The sequence below is a fragment of the Myotis daubentonii genome, chromosome 13 (assembly GCF_963259705.1).
Source record: "Myotis daubentonii chromosome 13, mMyoDau2.1, whole genome shotgun sequence".
Classification (NCBI taxonomy): Eukaryota; Metazoa; Chordata; class Mammalia; order Chiroptera; family Vespertilionidae; genus Myotis; species Myotis daubentonii.
The window spans coordinates 4,556,757-4,578,425 of record NC_081852.1 but is presented as its reverse complement, the minus strand read 5'-3'; the positions used below and the strand labels follow the sequence as shown (position 1 = coordinate 4,578,425).

General features: G+C 39.4%; 1 protein-coding gene across 4 annotated transcripts in view; it reads left to right on the top strand.

The window, feature by feature from the left end:
- The window catches only part of WAPL (WAPL cohesin release factor), a 116,761-nt gene that overhangs the window by 81,840 nt on the left and 13,252 nt on the right, over nt 1-21,669 (top strand). For 3 of the 4 annotated variants that reach the window (XM_059662033.1, XM_059662034.1, XM_059662032.1), the window contains exons 8-16: nt 1,534-1,645; nt 5,325-5,552; nt 9,457-9,568; nt 9,942-10,039; nt 11,946-12,022; nt 15,293-15,468; nt 15,806-15,921; nt 17,433-17,597; nt 19,747-19,954. In XM_059662033.1, coding sequence (XP_059518016.1) covers nt 1,534-1,645; nt 5,325-5,552; nt 9,457-9,568; nt 9,942-10,039; nt 11,946-12,022; nt 15,293-15,468; nt 15,806-15,921; nt 17,433-17,597; nt 19,747-19,954 — 1,292 coding nt within the window. The remainder of the gene's footprint in view (nt 1-1,533; nt 1,646-5,324; nt 5,553-9,456; nt 9,569-9,941; nt 10,040-11,945; nt 12,023-15,292; nt 15,469-15,805; nt 15,922-17,432; nt 17,598-19,746; nt 19,955-21,669) is intronic. The other variant, XM_059662035.1, reaches the window with a different exon arrangement.

Genomic DNA, 21,669 nt, shown 5'->3' with positions numbered 1-21,669 from the left:
CAGTCCTGGACCAATGGCTCCTAACCGCTCACCTGCCTGCCTGCCTGATCGCCCCTAACTGCCCCCCTTGCCAGCCTGATCACCCCTAACTGCCTCTGCCTGCTGGCCTGATCGCCACTCACTTCCCCTCCTCCCTCACACCCCCCCCCCCCCCCCCCCCCGCTGGCCTGGTTGCCCCACGCAGCCTGCTGCTCAGTCGTTTGGTCACCTCTCACTAACCCCCCTGCCAGCCTGGTCGCCCCATGCAGCCTGTTTGGTTGTCCATTGGGTTGCAGTGGTCACTTAGGCTTTTATATAGACAGACTAGAGGCCTGGTGCATGGAATTCGTGCAGGGTGGGGGGTGCTTAGCCCGGCCTGTGCCCTCACAGTCCAGGACCCCCCAGGGATCGGGCGTCAGTTGGAACTCAGACATCCCTCTCGCAGTCTGGGGCTCTCGCAGTCCAGGACCCCTTGCTCCTTACTGCCCACCTGCTGCGGAGGCAGGAGAGGCTCATGCCACCTCCACTGTGCTCACCAGCTGTGAGCCTGGCTTCTGGCTGAGCACGGGCAGGGATGGGGGAGAGTGTGGCTCAACCAGAAACCGGGCTCGCTGCTTCTTAGCGCTGGTCCTGCCCACTGGTTGGGGAGGGCAATCTGGGGCCAGGCCGTCTGGGGGAGGGGGTGTGGGAGGTTGAGGCACCATGGTCACACCCCATCCAGCCTCTGTGGAGGCTCTGGGATCGTGCTGCTCCCTGTACCCCTCACCTCTGCAGAGGCGTGGGACCAGGTCATTGCTGCTGCCTCTGTGGCTGCCTCTGCGGAAGGGGCTGCAGCGCTGGGACCTCCGGGTGGCTTCGTCCGGGCCAGGTGCCCGGGACCCTGAGTGGCTTCACCCAGATCCCGGCTTTGTCAGGAAGGATGTCCAGGAGACATCTGGTCTATCTAGTCTAATTAGCATACTACCCTTTTATTAGTATAGACTAGAGGCCCAGTGCACAAAATTTGTGCACTGGTAGGGTCCCTAGCCGCTGTTGGCTGCCAGCCACCAGCCAGATACTCCCTTCCTTCCCCCAGCCGCCTGCCACCACTGGGGCCTCCCTCCCTTCCCCTGGCCAGCCCCGCCCCCTGGTCAAACTCTTGGACAACTCCTGGTCGAGGGGACAATTTGCATACTACACTTTTATTATATAGGATTGAATATCTTGATTTGATTGAATTATTCAGTCAATCAGAATATATTCAATCAAATATAAAATACATGTATTAGAGGCATTATGAAGAGGAACTGAGACTTTTTGCTTTTCATGGTAGTAAGTACTATAAGAAATAAACTAAAGATGATCATTTGTTATTTATATCGTTTAATGTAACATACCTAATCACATATATATTAGTAAATTTTTAATAATCTGGTTTGCTCATGCTTTTTATATTGTGATCTGTACAGGCAAAGCTTTGACATCCTACCCCATGCCCTTGTTTTGGTACTGTATGAACAAAATACTAATGCACTAGCTATTTTTAGTCTTCCTAACTAGTCTATTTTCTTCTAGTGTTATTAGCTTGGCTACTAAATGCGCCATGCCCAGTTTTCGAATGCACCTGAGAGCACACGGAATGGTAGCAATGGTCTTTAAAACCTTGGATGATTCCCAGCACCATCAGGTATTTTTAAGTTTCTGGGTTTGAGAAGCACTATTTAAAAATTCTAGTCTGTTGGTTATTGACAAATATCTTTATGTATATTCAGAGATAAGTATTTCCTATATGTGGATTGAGTTTTATTTGCTAAATATAGAGCTTCATGCTAGAAGTTTCTGCTTAATCATTTAAGATTATTTTCTCAGGACATTTTTTCCTCTGCTCATTTTATATTGTTTACACATTATTCAGGCCCTCGCCTGCTTTTCTCAGTGGGTAGAGTGTTGGCCCACCAACACTGGAAGGTCGCAGACTCGATTCTGGTCAAGGGCATGTACCTTGGTTGCATCCTGAGCCCCAGATGCATGTGGGAGGCTACCAATGGATGTCTCTCTCACATTGATGTTTCTCTCCCCCCCCCCCCACCCCCCTTCCACTCTCTCTAAGAATTAATGGGGGTAAAATATCCTCACGTAAGGATTAACAAAAACATCACATTATTCAGTTATAACATACTGGATACCCCCATGTCAAACAATTCAGTTCTCCGCCAAGTTGTTTACAGAAAAAATGTCTCAGTTGTCAACCAAACTTTGGTTTTCCACCTGACAATCCTTTCAGGCTGCTACTGCAGCATGACAAAAAACGTCTCTCAGGCAACAAAGAGACACTTTTGTTGCTGGCAAAATCAAACCAGTGATCAGCACAATTTTAAAACATAAAGAGACCATCAAGATTCCTGATATTACTAACGGTGCAAAAGAAACAATGATCACAGACAATTGAAGTAAAAAAACTTGTTGATTTAGATAAATGTAAAGCAGTTAGCCAGTAGTAACCATTTTGGCAGTGATATATAAACAAGCAAAGATTCATGCAAACCTGAAAGACATCCCTGGACCAAATGCTAAAAGTGATTCATTTAAGGTGGTTCGATAAATTTAAGAAAAGAAGTGTTGCCCTAGCCAGTTTTGCTCAGTGCAGACTGAAGGGTCCCAGGTTCGATTCCGGTCAAGAGCAAGTACTGCTGGGGCTTGTACAGGAGGAAACCAATTGATGTGCTTCTCTCACACCGATATTTCTTTCTGTCTTTCCCTCTCTCTTCCACTCTCTCTAAAAATCAATGGGAAAATTATCCTCAGGTCTGAGGATTAAAAAAAAAGATGTGTTTATAAATTAAACAGTACATTAGACATGCACTGTATATAAGAAAGGTTAAAGCAGGGAATCATTTGGGGGTCTGGAATGGATTAATTCAATTTACATTATTTCTAATAAAAAAATGATTTGGTTTTCAAACAAATCTCTTTTCAAACAGCCTTCTGGAACGAATTAAGTTTGAAAACCAAGGTTCCACTGTATTTAGTTCTATAAGCATTGATTTCCTCTAACCAGAAAGTACTAGAAAAAAAATCTTTTATTAATCTTTGATATCAGTAGCATGACAAAAAAGGATATGAACTTTTTTAAAGAGCATTTTGTCTGGATGTTGAATTAGAACATAGCTTATTATGAAAAAGAATTTCTCATTTTCATTTTGACTTTGACGTTTCCTCTTAAAAATATGTGATAAAAGTCAGGTTTAACATTTTTGAAGTTAAAAAATAGTCATTGCTAATTATTATAGTGGTATTTTGAGATGACTTTATTATATTTTTTGTTCAGGGAAATTATGTTTTAAATGCAGAATAGGGGTGACACTCTGAGTCTTCCGAAACTGAAAGCATTGTACTTATCCCTCTGTGAGGAAAACTTCATTACCAAGTTGTAGCAGATATAGAATGAGGGAGAAGAGAAGAGACTGTTAATTTGTTTTGTTATGCAGTTACTAGGGGCCCTGTGCACGAATTTGTTCACCTTGAAAGGAACTGTGGGCCTCTAGGTTGCAGTGGGCACTGGGGCGGGTCTCGGCCCATTCTCTGCACCCCCGCCTGGCTCCTCCCGCCGTAGTCCCTGGTCCCCTGTCTGCCAGCAGCCCGGCTCCTGCCACCACTGCTCCCACACACTGACAGCACCAACCCCGCTCACACCCACTGACAGTGCAGAGCTATTGGGGCTGGCGCCAGCAGCGGGTGCAAGCAGTGACTGCTGCCCCAATCCCCCCTCAGGAGTAGGGGGAGATGGAGAAGTCCTCAGGGGCGATCAGGGCCGACAGCCACCGCTTGCACCTGCTGACGCCAGCGCCAGTGGTGCCGGCAGCTGGAGCAAGTGGGGCCACCGCTGGTGCAAGCGGGGCCAGCGCCAGCAGCAGGTGCAAGCGCCAGGTGGGACCCTGACGCACAGGAGCAAAGAATTTTCAGTAACCACCAAAGGCTCACCCTGATGACAGTGACCGGCGCCCTGCTTTGGTCTGGCGCCCCTGCTCACCTGCTCCACCATCCTGCCGCGGCCAATGCCCGCCATGCTCCGCGCGCGCTGCCTCGTGGTCAGTGCATGTCATAGCAGCCGGTTCTGCCATTTGATCTATTTGCATATTAGGGTTTTTTATATATATATATATATATGTGTGTATATATATATATATATATAGATATATAGATATATAGAGATAGATAGATAGATAGATATAGATATAGATAAGAGGACCAAGCCATTAATATGTGTTCTTGGGGGCATTGGACTCCCAAAGCCTATACTGTGTCATCCTAATTTCCAAAATTAATTTTCTGTGTAAGCATTTAATTAGTCACTTAGTCTGAAATCTCTTTATTTTGGGGGATTTAAAGTTTAAATGTTTACATAGTTAATTGTGCTTCTATGCATTGAAATAAGTGTAATACAATATATCTTATATGTTGAAATAATGCTGACCTAAACTATATCCCTTTCATTACTTATAGGTTTTAGTACCTATTATAAGCGAAGTGTGCCAGCTACCTGATTTGAATGATTTTGAGAACACATAATTTTATTTTTAAATACTTGGTTCAGCCAGACCTAATTGGTTTATTTTAAAGAAATGAGTCTAAATGTGTTTATTTGGGCATTTTAGTTTTATATATTGACACAAATGCGGTTGTGTTTATTTTACAGAAAAACATAGCTAAGTTTCTGGTACAGATTTTAAAATACACATTGACTTTAAAAAATGTTTTTATTGACTTTTAGAGAGAGGGGAAGGGCAAGAAGTAAATAGAAACATTGATGAGAGAGAAACATCGATGACTTCCTCCTACAGGGCCCCAACTAAGGATTGAGCTCAAAACCCCGGGCATGTGCCCTGACCGGGAATTGAACTGGTGACCTCTTTGGTTCATGGGTTTATGCTCAACCACTGAGCCACTGGGCACAGATTATTGATTTTATTTATTGAAATTTGTTTCTTGAAATTTGACTTTATCTACTTAATCTTAAAGAATGATAGTGAAGTGTACTGTAAAATAGTATTACATAGAGCTGAAAAAAATGTACTGTAAACTTCTTATTAAACATGGAATAGCCAAAGAAATATGTATTTTCACTTATATTCTTGTTTTGGAGCATTCATATAGGGAGGTCTTCAGAAAGCACAACTTCATGCAATAGTACTTTATTTAATTCTCATTTCTGTAGAATATTTTAAGGGGTGGGGTTTTCAATGAGTAAAACACTTTCAAGATTTCCACCATGTGAATAAATGTCAAAATAGTCTTATTTCCTTGAAATTGCCACTAATTGATTACATAATTTATTTTTTATTTTTTTATTTTTTTGTCCATTGAAGAATCTGTCCCTTTGTACAGCTGCCCTCATGTACATATTGAGTAGAGATCGTTTGAACATGGATCTTGATAGAGCTAGTCTAGACCTAATGATTCGACTTCTAGAACTGGAACAAGATGCTTCTTCAGCTAAGCTACTGAATGAAAAAGACATGAACAAAATCAAGGAAAAAATTCGAAGGCTCTGTGAAACTGTACACAACAAGCATCTTGATCTAGAAAATATAACGGTGGGTTCCTTCCTTCTTTTCATTATAAAATGAAAATTACTTCCAGAAAGTTTTTAGTCGCAACAAGTGTGTGACTTTGGACAAATCATTTAGCCTCCTGGTTTATAAGACAGCAGAGTTTCCGAAGGTTTAGTTCTGAGCATAATTCTGTTCCCTGCCTGAAATTCCTAAGCTATCCCATCTATATTTAGTTTTTTTGGCCGGTAAAATTTTTATTGCATTTTGCCTAATTCTTTTCTCTCTCTTTTAAAAAATTCTTTATTGTTAAAATTACATATGTTGTCTCCTTTTTTCCCCATTGACCTCTCCCCACCCACTCCTGCCCCCCAGCACATTCATTCTTTTCTCTTGATTTTATTTTTTTTAATGTAGAAGTTACTTCTCTGAACAATAAAGATTTAATTTAAAAAAATAAATAAAAATAAAGAAGTTACTTTTAAGCTATTAGGGATTTGAATTCTTATTCTCTGTGGGTTTTGGCAATAAGAATTAAGAGACTTTTGCAAGGTCACTTTCTTTTTTCTTTTTCTTTTTTTTAATGTTTTCCTTTATTTTTTTTATTATTATTTTTTGTTGTTAATTCTCACCCGAGGATATTTTTTCATTGATTTTTAGGGAGAGTGGAAGAGAGAGGGAATGACGAAAGAGAAACATCAATGTAAGAGAAACACATCGCTTGGTTGCCTCCTGCACAAACCCTCACCAGGGCCCGTGCCGGGGAGTCCCGGAGCTTGCAGCCAAGGTACGTGCCCTTGACTGGAATCAAACCCGGGACCCTTTGGTCCCCAGGCGGACGCCGAGCCAAACGGGCTAGGGCTGCAAGGTCATTTTCAGTGAGCATTCACTCGTTGTAGAGTGTGTCAGGGTGTCCCATTAACTGCTACCCTTATGCTCAACACGATTCTCCAAGTTTAAAATGACTGTTGTTTTTGGTTAATTCCAGTTTTTTTTTAATCTGTCTTTTTCACTTGTATAATCAATAATACTCCTCCAGATTACCAGGTCAATAGAAAATGATTCGCCTTGTCATTTTGAAAAAATAAAGTTATTTGTTTATATGTAACTTGGCTTTCAGGCATTTCCAACATCAAATCTACATAGACAGTGTTTTTTTCCAACTGTTTACTAAACTGAAGACTGCAGCAATGGCCTCAAAAATTGTTGAGCTAGCCAGCTGTGACTTAGGGATATTGCTCTATTTGGTGAAGGGTAGAGTATGGAATTTGAATAAAGTGGGGTTGAGAAGGGAAAGCAAATTAACATTAAAAGGCAGGATACAAAATTGACATGTACTACTAAATAGTACTTTCATGTATTAAAGTTAGACAAAAAATTGTTTTATGCTCAGTAGTGGATAAACAATCCCTCTACCTTGCCAAACTATTTTTATACAACTTGTAAAATGTATTCGTAATTTTTATTTATTTTTTCATATTTTATAATATATACAAACTTTTAATTATATAAAGAATAAATTTGAGCTTATAATTTTTATTTGCTGCATACCTTTATGTGTTTGTTATAGCTCCCATATTGTTCAATATTAAATTCTTTCCAGGTATTTGGTATTAAATAACATGATAAACTTGTTTATTGAATTTCCTCCATGGTTTGTTGAATTTATTAGGGTGGTAAATACCAGCATAATAATTTTTTTATATTGTGTTAAGTAGTTTACTCACATGATTAAAATCTGAACAGAGTTGCTAATTTTAGAATGTCTTTGTTTCTCTCTTAATATCTGTTCGTTTTAAATCTTAAGTAGACATTGTTTGTACATTGACTGTCCCCCTATGCATAAGTTTTGTTTTATTAATTGCTTAATTTCTTCCTCAAAATATACTGCCACTCCTGATGTGCCCTGGAAAGATAATTTAAAATATTAATATTATAGTGTTTTCAGGTATAATTTAAATAACAGAGCTAACAGTAGCTGAATATAATATTCTGGTTAATGATTTGGCTGCGCTTTAACTTATGGGGACTATTTCAGTTTTCAAGTAAATGTTTGGATTGTGTAGGCTGTGTTAAAATGCTAGCATATAATATATTGAAAATAGCTTAAAATATCCACAATCCTTTTTATGCCAATAGAAGTAAATGATAAAGTCCCTTTTTAGCATAAAAACTTACCAGCTTTTGCCATATTAACATCAAATTACTGTCCCCTTTCTTCCTAAGAAAGAAAGTCTCATTAGGCTCCAGATTCACTATGTGACTCATGAGCCTAATATACCAGAACCAACCTCATTAAATTATTCTTTCAAGGACTTAGACTGGGGGGTGGGGGGTGGGGGGGGTCTGTTTTTGTAGCATTGAATTCAGTTCAATATTTTCACCTTGACATTAGCTTTGTTAGAAATTAGACTAAAATGTTCTAGATCTCTTCTAAATCTGTAATACTGAGATTTGATGGTAAGATGTGTTTTTTGCATTTTTAAATACCCAATTTATATTCAGTTCCAAATTGGTCAGGAGGATTTACTGTAAACTTGCAAATTACAAAGGAAAGAAGGTTTGGGAAGAAAACCAGGTCTTTCTAGCTTTGCTAATTAAACCATTTCTTTTGTTATGCTGAAGTTCCTATTGCAACAAGAATCAGACTGCTTTTTGGTGGGGGGATAACTATATGCTTTTAGAATGAAATATGATAGAAAAGAAAAATAATAATTAAAGGCAAATAAAGATAAAGAAAAACTTGTCTTGTTGTAAATATGACTTACTGTTCTGTGCTTCCTTTAGTGGTGGTCCCATATATAGTTTTGTCATGGTAGCCACACAATATGTATCCAAGCTGCTAACCCTGCAGTATAAAGTTTAAGTCTGGTAAATCTGAAACACTAATAAATAAGAAAATATATATAGCAATAAGCAAAAGATAAGCAACCTAGCAGGTAAATAAGGAAAGAAGAATTGACAGGAGAAAAGATGCTGAAGTTTACTGTAATTAGAACAATATAAACCAAAGCAATAAGATACAATTTTTTACCCTCAGGAAAAAAATTTAAAGTGATAAGCTTTTGAGGATTCAGAACAACTGACACGCCCACACTTTGCTCCTAGATCAGTGACTGCGAACCTTTTGAGCCCGGCGTGTCAGCATTTTGAAAAACCCTAACTTAACTCTGGTGCCGTGTCACATATAGAAATTTTTCGGTATTTGTAACCATAGTAAAACAAACACTTATATTTTTGATATTTATTTTATATATTTAAATGCCATTTAACAAAGAAAAATCAACCAAAAAAATGAGTTCGCGTGTCACCTCTGACACGCATCATAGGTTCGCCATCACTGTCCTAGAGTGTTACTTGTTTTAGCCTTTGTGGTAAATTAACCTGACATATATTGATTGGCAGTTAAAGTACAGGCACCCTTTAATTCAACTATCCCACTGTTGAGCATCTATACCTTGGAAATAACCCCAGTATCTATTTCATTAAACTGATAAATGAGACTATACTTCCATGAAAGGAAACCAATGATTATAACCATTTCTTCAACTGATAGACTATTTAGATAAAAATTAAAATCACTTCAGTTTTACTTATAAAAGCACTTACTACATTATAAATAATACTATGGCCCTGGCCAATCTGACTCAGTGGTCGAGCATTGTCCATACATTGAAAGGACCCTGGTTCCGTTCCCTGTCAGGGCACACGGCCAAGTTGTGGTTTGGTCCCTGGTCTGTTGCATTTGGGAGATCAAGGATAGATGTTTCTTTCTATCCTCCCTTTCTCTCTCTCTCATCAATAAAAAATTTTTAAAAAAGAATAATAATACAGTGAACTTTATGGGCTGGTGGCATGCAGTGAACTTTTCTAAAGAAAACCTCTGGAAGTGTTGCCTCAGAATCATTGTTAAGAGTAAAGATTCATTAATGGTACTTCTGATTTTTAGACTGGGCATTTAGCTATGGAGACGTTACTATCCCTTACTTCTAAACGAGCAGGAGACTGGTTTAAAGAAGAACTCCGGCTTTTGGGTGGTCTGGATCATATTGTAGATAAAGGTATGATACATACACACGTAGCATTTTTATATATTTAAAAGCATGAAAAAATATTTTATTTACATATTTCGAAAATTTTATCACTTGAAAAGATCTGTTCTTTTAGTAGATTTTGTAAATCTCATAGGAAATGCCATTAATGCTTTCAAAGTAATGGAAAGTAATTGGGAAGTAATGGAAAGGAAATAATTACAGTAAATTAGAGTCTCATACATTTCAACATCTCATAGTATAAAACTTAGAATAATTGATGTCAGAGAGGTTCCAGCATATCTACAGCATGTGCACAGTTGGCTTTTAATGTTCGTCAAGGGGGCAGGTACTGAGGTGCTGAGATGTGCTAATTGGTACACATCCATGTCTTTTTTCCTAGTGAAAGAATGTGTGGATCATCTCAGTAGAGATGAGGATGAAGAGAAACTAGTAGCCTCATTATGGGGAGCAGAGAGATGTTTACGAGTTCTAGAAAGTGTAAGTATAGACAACTGTTTGGATAAAATTATTTAATCTTAATTGTGACTGTATGAGACTGCCAAGTAATATATATTGTGTGTCTCTAGAGTTTCACTTTTTAAAAAGTCCAAATTGTAATTGTGATGCATTCTTTGAGCAACCAATGTTAATGAACAAGTTAAATGAGCAGTTTAGTCTTTTAAGAATATGTATATTGCTGCTCCATACAAAACCTTGCATGTCAGTTTTCTTTATATTGCCAAATGTTATTGTTCTTTCCTTAATGTGGAATTCTACTTACATATAGGGTGTCCAAAAAACTGTATTCACACACTTTGAATAATTATAAAGGCCGTGTTTGTTAAAATACATTTCATTTTCAAAGTTGAACTATCAGCTATTAGTGTGTACACATTGTTTTGGGACACCCTTTATGTTAACTTGTTTAGGGAAAATGATAGTAAAAAGCAGTCAGGTGTTTGTTTGTTTTTAATTAATAAGGATTTTCTTAATATTTGGTGTTGAAAAATGGTACTATTGAACTGTGTGCCATAATAAGTATATTTGTTCTTTGCCTTTAATGAATAACTTAACCCAGTTCAGAGATATTATGCTGCCAGTGAAGTTTAGGATGCATAGATTGTGTATTAATCAGATTGGAGTAGCCAGGTTCTTTTTGAACCATATGCCGGGAAATAATCTAGTGTAGTTAAAACTTTTTGACCCTGACCAGATAGTTCAGTTGTTGGAGCACCATCCTGATACACCAAGGTTTTAGGTTTGATCTCTGGTCAAGTCAAGGCACATGCAAGAATGACCAATGAGTGCATAAATAAGTGGAATAACAAATCAGTGTTTCTCTTCCTCCCCCCCCCCCCTCCATCCATATATATAAAAGCCTAAACAACGGTTGCTATGACATGCACTGACCACCAGGGGGGCAGACGCTCAATGCAGGAGTTGCCCCCTGGTGATCAGTGTACTCCCACAGTGGGAGCGCCGCTCCGCTGACTGATGGGCACCAAACTCCTGTGCTCACTGCTGGCGAGCGCAGTTGCAGCGGTGCGAGCCTCTCCCACAGACACTCCCCCTGCACGCCCGAGCTGTGGCAGTAGAGGCATGCAGCGGGTACGGGATGAGCAGGGGTGGCACAGTGCCCAGCCTGGGCTCGGGCTCCTCCCTGGCCACCTGCCGCTTCACGCACTACTTTGTGCTGTGCGGGATCGAGGTGGACAGTGGGCTGGAGCCCAATGAGCTGGCGGGTAAGGCTGGGCTGCGGCGGCACGGAGGTCCACTGATCCCCACAGGCCAGGCCGAGGGACCCCACTGGTGCATAAATCTGTGCACTGGGCCTCTAGTCAATAAATAAAATCTTTAAAAAAAATTTTGGCATAGTTGAAATTGTTCTTTCTCTGTTCTAGAGTACTTCAAGTACATTTGATAAACAGATATATACAGAGATGGGCAAAACTAGGTTTACAGTTGTTTGTATGGAAAGAATACAACTAATAAATAATAATATAAGAATAAACTATTTTGTGTACTCACAACTGTAATCCTACTTTTGTCCACTCCTGTATATTTTTTTTTTATTCTAAATGAATCCATTTAAGAACTTGATTAGTTTGTGTATAAGTTAGAGACTGCTCTTTTCTGACATTCAACGTGCTTGGTAATTCATTACAGTGAATGTATAACACAGAATACATTAATTATGAGCAAGCAGTGTAACAGTAATGTTTTAATTTTGTAATAAAGTGATAGCTTTATTATTTAAAGCAGGAACATGTGAGTTGTTATTCCCTTACATGACAAGGGCTGGATTTTCTCATCTTTGTCTGTTAGAGCACTAGTTATAAGTGTGTTGTGTGTGAATGACTGAAGTTATGGATTGCCACAATCATTTCAGATTTTTTCCTTTTAGGTAACAGTGCATAATCCAGAGAATCAAAGCTACTTGATAGCATATAAAGATTCACAACTCATTGTTTCATCAGCTAAGTAAGTTTTTCTGAAATATCATACTTTTTATTTAAAGCATTAGGTTGACTTAAAGAAAATACTGTTGTATCATCTTCGTCCATAAAACACTGTCTGTCAAATTCTGTGTACCAGAAGCAGTACAGTATAGTAAAAGTTAGGAGTGCAGATTCTGGAGCCAGAGTGACTGGAGTGTGGATCCCAGCTTTTTACTTGCTACAAGTTCTTCAGAGGGGGGCTAATAATTGTATCTACTTACTCAAGGTTGTTGTTATAATAAAAAAATAACATACACGATGTATGTTAAATTATAACATTTAAAATGTATATTAATATGTATAAAATATATTTCTAAATTTTAAAAATGATTTTTAAATGTCTCTTGTATTTTATATATATTATGAACAATATATATTAAAGGAGTTAATATAGAGGAGAGGAAGAAGGGGAGTCAATAGAGGAAAAAAGGGGGTATCTGTAATACTTTCAACAATAATATTAATTTTTAAAAAGTTATATATGTGCCCACAACCAAGGCACATGCCCCTGACCGGAATCGAACCTGGGACCTTTCAGTCTGCAGGCCAACACTCTATCCACTGAGCCAAACCGGTTACGGCTTAGCCTTATTTTTATTATGAATAAACATCACTATCCCTCCTCTTCCCTTTTGTTTTTACCTTCCCCCCAGATCTGTATGTAGCTCCTTCCCCCATTCCACACACTCTCAGCCCGAATTCATGACATTAGGCCAGTGATGGCGAACCTATGACACTTCTGACACACGAACTCATTTTTTTGGTTGATTTTTCTTTGTTAAATGGCATTTAAATATATAAAATAAATATCAAAAATATAAGTCTTTGTTTTACTATGGTTGCAAATATAAAAAAATTTCTATATGTGACACGGCACCAGAGTTAAGTTAGGGTTTTTCAAAATGCTGACACGCCGAGCTCAAAAGGTTTGCTGTCACTGCATTAGGCTAATACTGTCACCCCAGTGCAGCAGCCTCTTCCTGCTCTCTGTCCTAACTCTTGATATCCTAGCCTGTCTAATACAACACCACAGGGGGTTAACATCCTCAGATCTCTGCTTTGGCCCTGGCTGGTTTAGTTCAGTGGACAGAGCATTGGCCTGCAGATTGAAGGGTCCTGGGGTTCGATTCCAGTCAAGGGCACCTTCCTGGGTTGTGGGTTGATCCCCAGTAGGGGGTGTGCAGGAGGCTGCTGATCAATGATTCTCTCTCATCATTGATGTTTCTATCTCCCTCTCCCTCTCCCATCCTCTCTGAAATCAATAAAAATATATTTAAATATATATAATCTGCTTTGTAAAAATAATCCCAAACTGCAAATCTCTGTGGTTCCTTACTGGTTTTGCATGTGTATTCAAAGTCCTTAGTATAGTATCAAAGGCCCATTTACTACCTGACTCAAGTTTATCTGTTTTTAACCTCTTATTCGGGAGAATTTCATACTTGACAAAAGGAGACAAAATAATATAATAAACCTTGATGTACATATCATTCAGATTGAGTCATCATCAATCCTGGCCAGTCTTGTTTCCATGTGTAACCCTCTCATTCCCCCTTCTAGATTATCTTGAAGCAAAGCACAAATTTATCATTTCATTCATAAATACTTTAAATATATACAAAAGGACTCTTTAAAATATAGCCACATTATTATTTTCAGACCCCATAAATTATTAACTGCTTAGTATTATATGTCCAGTCAATACTTAATTTCCAGTATTCTCAAATTTCTCGTAGTGTCTAGTTTCTAATCGATTTTCTTAATCTGTAAATTTCTTCTTCATCTCTCTTGTATTTTGTAAATTTTGTATCACACTTCATACCATTAAGGCATGTATTCTAGTTTTTTTTACTCTGTTATACCCTCCTTACAAGGGGGGAGTCTTTTTGCAAGTTAAATCTGTTATTTTTAAAATGTCTCTTGTATGTTTCATGACTCCTGACAAGGACAGGTTTTAGCTCTTTTGTTGTAATTAGGAACTTTGTGTCAAATGTCTTAGAAGTAGAGGTAGAGGTCAGAGTTGGGTATTTGTGAAAGATCACTCATCTGGCTTTTTAAACTCTTCTGTAAAACCCTGATAAATGTAGGGATAACATATTGAAAGATTAAATAATTTACCTTACTTTGCTCCACCCAACTCTCAGTTTAAACTGTGATTTAGCTCAGTACTACTTAAGGCAGTTGAGTAAACAGTAACAGCATAGCACAGTGGTTCTCAACCTGTGGGTCGCGACCCCTTTGGTGGTCAAATGACCCTTTCACAGGGGTCGCCTAACACCATCCTGCATATCAGATATTTACATTATGATTCATAACAGTAGCAACATTACAGTTATGAAGTAGCAACGAAAATAATTTTATGGTTGGGTCACAACATGAGGAACTGTATTTAAAGGGCCAGAGGTTGAGAACCACTGGATAGCAGTTCTGGCGAACATCCCTAAACATCCACATAAGACATTATTTTAGACGAGGCGTGAGGAACACCTTCCTACCCAAAGGGCATCTGTGGGGGAACAGATACAGTAGTTTTCTTCAAGGGTTTTGTGTGATATATGATGCATGGAATATCAGCTGGCAGCTTACATCATCTCTCATCATAGACTTTTTTTTTAATGGACTTGGTGATTTAAAGAGAGCACTCATAAATATTATACCTTCGTAAGCATTACATGCACTTGTTGTTTTGGGTAGCATCTTGAGAATCCTTGGCTACAGCTGATACCTTGATTCTGCCAGGAGACACATCAATTTAATGACCTGTCATTTGCACTAATATTTATTAGTTAATACCCATCTATATAAGGTCATTTTATTGTGCAGTATTAATATAAATAATATTCTCTACCTAAGAGTATGCATTAAAAAAACATCTGAGTGAAATTCAGAAGTGTCTAGTGTTAACTCTTAAAACTTTAGCTTGTTTAGAGAAGGGTTATAGTCATTTGTGTTAGAATGGTAAAATGGGGGACAACTGTTAAGTAATAGAGATACAAACTTATGTATAGTTTATGATTTAACTTGGCCTAGAAAAATTTAAATTATCAGATTTTCCCAAAATAAATCAAATGTAGCAGCTATTGTGACACCAGACATACTTGGTACATAATTGAATAGTTAACTTAGGGAATAGAAAAGTAAGTTAATATGGCAGCATGTATGACAGATTTTGAAACATTAAGGCCCAGGTAAGAAGTTTTTAATTTAACTATTTTTGTTTAGAATAATAGTCTACATTTTGTTTTCTCTCAAGAGCATTGCAACATTGTGAAGAATTGATTCAGCAGTATAACCGTGCTGAGAACAGTATATGCTTGCCTGATCTCAAGCCTCTGCCTCAGCAGAATGTCACTAACCATGTGGGCAAAGCAGTGGAAGACTGCATGCGGGCCATTATTGGGGTGCTGCTCAATTTAACTAACGACAATGGTGAGTAATGTGTGTTACATAGATTCTCACTGAAAGGTTGTTTATTTACATATAAAAATAAGTTACTCCCTTGTTTCTTCTTTTCTTGATATAGTGATTTTTTTAAAATTGCCATCATGTAATTCACTTATTCATATATACTAGTAAATTTAACTGCTTTTAGGAGTTGATAATTTTAGAACCAGCCTGGAATCTTGGCTTGGGAATATTACAGTTAGTGTGTTTCAAAAAAGAAATAGCTATACATTTCTAACTTAATATCCTTGTTAATGTATATTGGTTGTTGGTATCATAAAGAAGAACCAGTAACACTTTCACACTCTGTTTTCTGTTTTAGAGTGGGGCAGCACCAAAACAGGAGAACAAGACGGCTTGATCAGCACAGCGATGAACTGTGTGCTTCAGGTTCCAAAGTACCTACCTCAGGAGCAGAGATTTGATATTAGAGTGCTGGTGAGTCGAAGCAACTGTTTCAGAAATGAGTAGTTGGTTGATTATGTGCTTGGTTGATAATGAAAACTTCATCTTAGTTTTGTAGTTAGAACCAATTATTTGATACTAGAGGCTCAGTGCACGGATTCGTGCACCAGTGGGATCCCTCAGCCTGGCCTGCACCCTCGCAATCCGGGACCCCTCAGGGGATGTAGCAGTGCAGGAAGTGGCAGGCAGCTGGGGAGGAGCCCAAGCCTGGGCACCGCTCCTGTTCATCCCAGCACCACTGGGCCTGCTGCTGCCACTCAGTAGCACTGCCACAGAGGCGAGAGCACGCTGACCACAGGGCGCAGCTCCTGCGTTGAGCGTCTGCCTCCTGGTGGTCAGTGTGCATCATAGTGACCAGTTGCTTAGGCTTTTATATGTATATAGATATTGCGGGTTTCAATAGATTCCTTATAAACATGATCTTATTGTACAAAAGAGCTGTGAAGGGCCCTATGTACAAATAATAAATATAAGAATTAAAAGTGGAGATTTTTAAAAAGTGAAATCAGCCCTGGCCGATGTGGGTCAGTGGTTAGAGTGTCTGCCCCCACACCAAAGGCTCGGGGGTTCGATTCCCGGTCAAGTGCACTTACCTGGGTTGCGGGTTTAATCTTCAGCCCCAGTCGGGGCGTGTGTGTGAGGCAAACAGTCCGTGTGTCTCTCATATCCATGTTTCTCCCTCCCTCCCTTCAACTTTAAAGTAAATGGAAAAACATCCTCAGGTGAGGATTTTTGTTTTTTTAAAGTGGTGAAACCATTTTTGGGGAAGACCATTATCTTACATACTAGGGGCCCGGTGCACGAAATTCGTGCACTGGGTGTGGGGGGGGGGGGAGTGTCCTTCAGCCCAGCCTGCCCCCTCTCACATACTGGGAGCCCTCAGGCGTTGACCCCCATCACCCTCCAATCGCAGGATCGGCCTGGGCTGGGGGCAGAACCAGTGATGGGGGGAAATGAGGGTCCCCTGCTGGGCGGGAGAGCAGGTTGGGGGCGAGTTGCCCCGCCAGCCCGTGTCCAGGTCAGCTGGCGGGATCGGGTCCTGGGGGACCGCCTGCACGCACGCCCCCAACGCGGGTTGAGGGCGTGAGTGTGGGCGGACACCGCAGCCGCCCCGCCGGCCGCGTCCGGGTCTGCCGGCGGAATTGGGTCTGGGGCGACTGCTGGCACTCACACCCCCAACCCGCTCTCTGATGGCGCTGTACCATCCTGCCTGCAATATGCAAATTAGCCGCCATCTTTTTTGGCGGTTAACTGCCATCTTAGTTAGCAGTTAATTTGCATATCTCGCTGATTAGCCAATGAAAAAGGTATCGGTCGTACGCCAATTACCATTTTTCTCTTTTATTAGATAGGATTAGTTTTTAACTATTTTGTAGATGGTAGGACATGGATTAGGTTTCTAGTTACCAGGAAAAGTTACGTATATTGTGTTCATTTGCTTTTAATTCTCACCTGTGGTAATATGCATGTTTTGATTTTTGTAGGGCCTAGGTCTACTGATAAATTTAGTAGAATATAGTGCTCGGAATCGGCACTGTCTTGTCAACATGGAAACGTCATGTTCTTTCGATTCTTCCTTCTGCAGTGGAGAAGGAGATGATAGTTTAAGGATAGCTGGACAAGTTCATGCCGTTCAGGCTTTAGTGCAGGTAAGCAACAACTTAAACACCTTCAGTCGGTTGCATCTGTCCAATTTCCTTATCAGTTGCACTTCTCTCTGTCTTGTCTCCCCTCCCCTCCTTTCCTTTTCCTCCCCACCCTTCCACTTTTCTCTCATTCTCACCAGTTCAGTGAGAGGTCCACTGTGTCAGAATGAATACCCTCACTGACTCTTACTCTGCTGACTGTCTTCACAGCAGTTGTAAGCACTCCTTAAGGATTGTCAGTAAAAAGCATAAGCAAGGCATATTTGTTTATGAGTCAAAAATAGAATATTAATCACAAATTAGGAATCAGCCTTCAGCCCCACCTCATCCAGTGTCAGTCCTCCAGTACTTCCTGGTCTGATCTGCGCCCAGGACTGTATGTACCTAAATATCGGGTCATGCTCATCAGAGTATGTCTGTGGAGTGATTTCCTGGTGTAGGAATTGTGTTAAAATATGAATATTTAAAATTGATATCTCCAACTCACCCCACTCAAAACACACACTCTCTCTCCCTTCCATTTATATCTCCCCCCAAAAAATCTGTATGAGTTCTCGTTTCTTGACCACGGTGGACATTACAATTTTAATTTTTTTCCAGTCTCATAAATTCCTAGCTGCCTTTGTCATTTCCTTAAATGATAGTTTACATATATGCAGAAGTGATAATAAACCATCCTTTTCATTGTTTCTGAAGGCTTTGCTAACCTGTTAATTCTTTTGGCCTATCTGAAACTAATAATGTTTGAACTGTGTCCTCAAAAGTAATCCACAACAACTTGATCTTTTCCTGAATTGCAGTTAGGAGCCCATCATTCTCATCTCAAACATTTTGATCTTTATACTCTTAAAAATTAAAGATATTTTGTTTATATGTGCTCTATCTTTCCAAACTTACTGATTTAGAAATCAAAACTAAGAAAATTGTGAAACATGGGCACCCATCCCATTAGGCACTAGAGCAGCAATATAAGTACAGGACCTGTGCATTCTGTAAAACTCTACTGTATATTCAGAGAGAATGAGAGAAGTCACTTGACCTCTTAATGTCATTGACCTCATGGACTCCCTGAAAGGGCCTTGGGGATCCTTGAACCAGTTTTAAGAAATGCTGCTTTATATAAAACCTGAATTTTATTTTTTAAGGCATTAAATTTTATAGGCCACTCTTTGTACACTAAGCAAATCTCTGAGGTCTACTTGGCATTTGATTATCAGGTAGTTGTCTTTAGTAACTTTGGGTTTTTCCCAAATCATGCCAGTATGTTCAATGCTCTCTGCATGTTCAGCACTGTACCCACACAGGGAAGATCAAGTAAGTGAGGGCAAGGAGGTTCAGGGTATTATTCTCTTTTTGACTTAGAGTTTTCACTGTGTACTCCCATTGACAGTTGCATTTCATTTTTAATGATTAGTTGAGTTCCAGCTCTGAGCTTTTCTCTGAAACGTTTTACTTTTTACTGCTTTTTGTATTCTTTTAAAGAAGCCATGGTGTTTTACCTAGTATTATGTAGTTTTATTCAGTGTTCTTCTTCTCAGTTAATTCATCCATTCTGCTTGGGGTTTTGTTTTATATTGTTTTTTAAACATTTTTATTGAGTTCAGAGAGGAAGGAAGAGGGACGGAGGGAGGGAGAGAGAGAAACATCAATGATGAGAGAGAATCATTGATCAGCTGCCTCCTGCATGCCCCCTACTGGGGATGGAGCCCACCATCTGGGCATGTGCCCTTGACCAGAATTGAACCTGGGACCCTTCCAGTTCATAGGCTGACTCTCTGTCCACTGAGCCAAACCGGCTGGGACTGTTTGGTTTTAATTATTCAAGTTATAGCTTTTTTACTTTAATTTTTTTGTCAGTATTATCCAAATTAAAGGAAGTACTGAGATTTTCATTCTTAGAAACAGAATGCCTGCCTGCATCATTAGTATACACTTTTTGAATACCAACATCATTTATACTTTCAGTTTGGCCTTCATAAGATGTAGAGCAAGGATAACCAAACAAAGGCTTTTATTGATACTTAACCTTTTTATCATACAACTTGCTTCTCAGGATTAGTGATGTTTAAAAACAAATAGAACTTTATATTTGGCTACATACATGTCGGTTGGTGGTCTCTTTTTTAATCTCTTAAAAAATAATTTTTGTCAGCTATTCCTTGAGAGAGAGCGAGCAGCCCAGTTGGCAGAAAGTAAAACAGATGAATTGATCAAAGATACTCCCACCACTCAGCATGATAAGAGTGGAGAGTGGCAAGAAACAAGTGGAGAAATACAGTGGGTATCAACAGAAAAGACCGATGGTGCAGAAGAGAGACATAAGAAGGAGGAGGAAGAGGAAGAACTTGACCTCAATAAAGGTACATTTATTTTGAGTGTATTCACATGGAAAATTCAATGATGGCTTATTTTTTCTCCAGAACATACTTTTAATTCATGTGTTGTCATGATCTTTTATTTAATCTACTTCGTGGCCTCTCTAGTTCAGTGCACACAGCTTTGCTGTCTCAGTGCTCACAGGAGTTTGTTGGCACGCTGGCAGTGAGGAAAGTTGCCTTTCCTTCCGGGGCCAGCCTTACTTCTCTGTAAAGAGAAGCAGCTGAACAATGTGGCCCCTAACAGTTTTTAGTTTTGAAACTTTGAGATTCTTTTATCATTCTCCCTTTATGTACTGAGGTCTGTTGTCATAAATTACAGTTATCATTCTCAAATGGTATACGTAGTTGGTGGCAAACACAGTAAGGAATATACTGAAGGTAATGGCTTCACTAATCAAACATTATCTAATGTTGTCAGGAACTGTGATACTTGATTCATGCAAATTCTGCAAAATAGCCACTTGTTATTTCATGTCACTCAAGTTACAAAATTTAAGTAATATGTTCATCTTCACCCAGCTAGGAAGCAAGCACCAGCAGTGTTTGGTTCTGAGTCTACTCTCTCTCTTTTGCCATGCTCTCCAAATCTAATGTTGTTAGTTCTGATATTGTAAGAAATCTGTTTTATTTTCTCATTTACTAATTTTGATGTTTCCTTTGGCATAACATTTTTTATTGCTTAGCAGTCTTTTTATTTATTTATTATTTTTTTAAATATATTTTTATTGATTTCAGAGAGGAAGGGAGAGGGAGATAGAAACATCAGAGATGAAAGAGAATCATTGATTGGGGATCGAGCCCATAGCCCCGGCATGTGCCCTTGACCGGAATCGAACCCGGGACCCTTCAGTCCGCAGACCGACACTATCCACTGAGCCAAACCAGATAGGCACTTAGCAGTCTTTTTAAATAATTGCTTTATTTGGGATAAATACTTGCTTGTGAGGGCTGCCATAACAAAGTAACATAAACTCGGTGGCTTAAACAACAGGATTTATTTCCTCACAGTTCTGAAGGCTGAAGCCCAAGATCAGGGTGCCTTCTGAGGCCTCTTTTCTGGTTTTTAGATGATCAATGTCTCCCTGTGTCTTTCTGATCTTCCCTCTGTGTATGCTTTTTTCTTATTTCTCCTTATGTGGACAGTAGTCATATTAGATGGGCCCACCCTAATGACCTCATTTAAATTAGCTACGTTTAAACTAAACACCCTGTTTCCAAGTGCAGTCGTATCCCGAGGTCAACATATAAATTGGGAGGGGGATATAAGTTAGCCCCATAACAAGGTAAATTCAACCTTTTAAAGTAAACAATTGATTAGCTTTCAATATATTCACAAGGTTGTGTAGGCATCATCATGGTCTAACTTCAGAACATTTTCATCACCTCCCCACCCCCGCCAAGAAATCCCATACCTACAAACAGCAGTTACCCCTTACTCTCCACTCCATAGCCACTGGAAATTATTAATCTATTTTTGTCTCTGGATTTGCCTATTCTGGACATTTCATATGAATGGAATCATACAAAATGGCCCTTTGTTACTGGTTTCTTCCACTTAGCATGTTTTAGTGGTCATCCATGTCATAGCATGTGCCAGTACTTAATTCATTTTTATTTTTGTATTCATTCATTCATCCTGCACCTGAGCATATTTTTCCATTGATTTTTAGAGAGAGTGGAAGGGATGGGAAGGACAG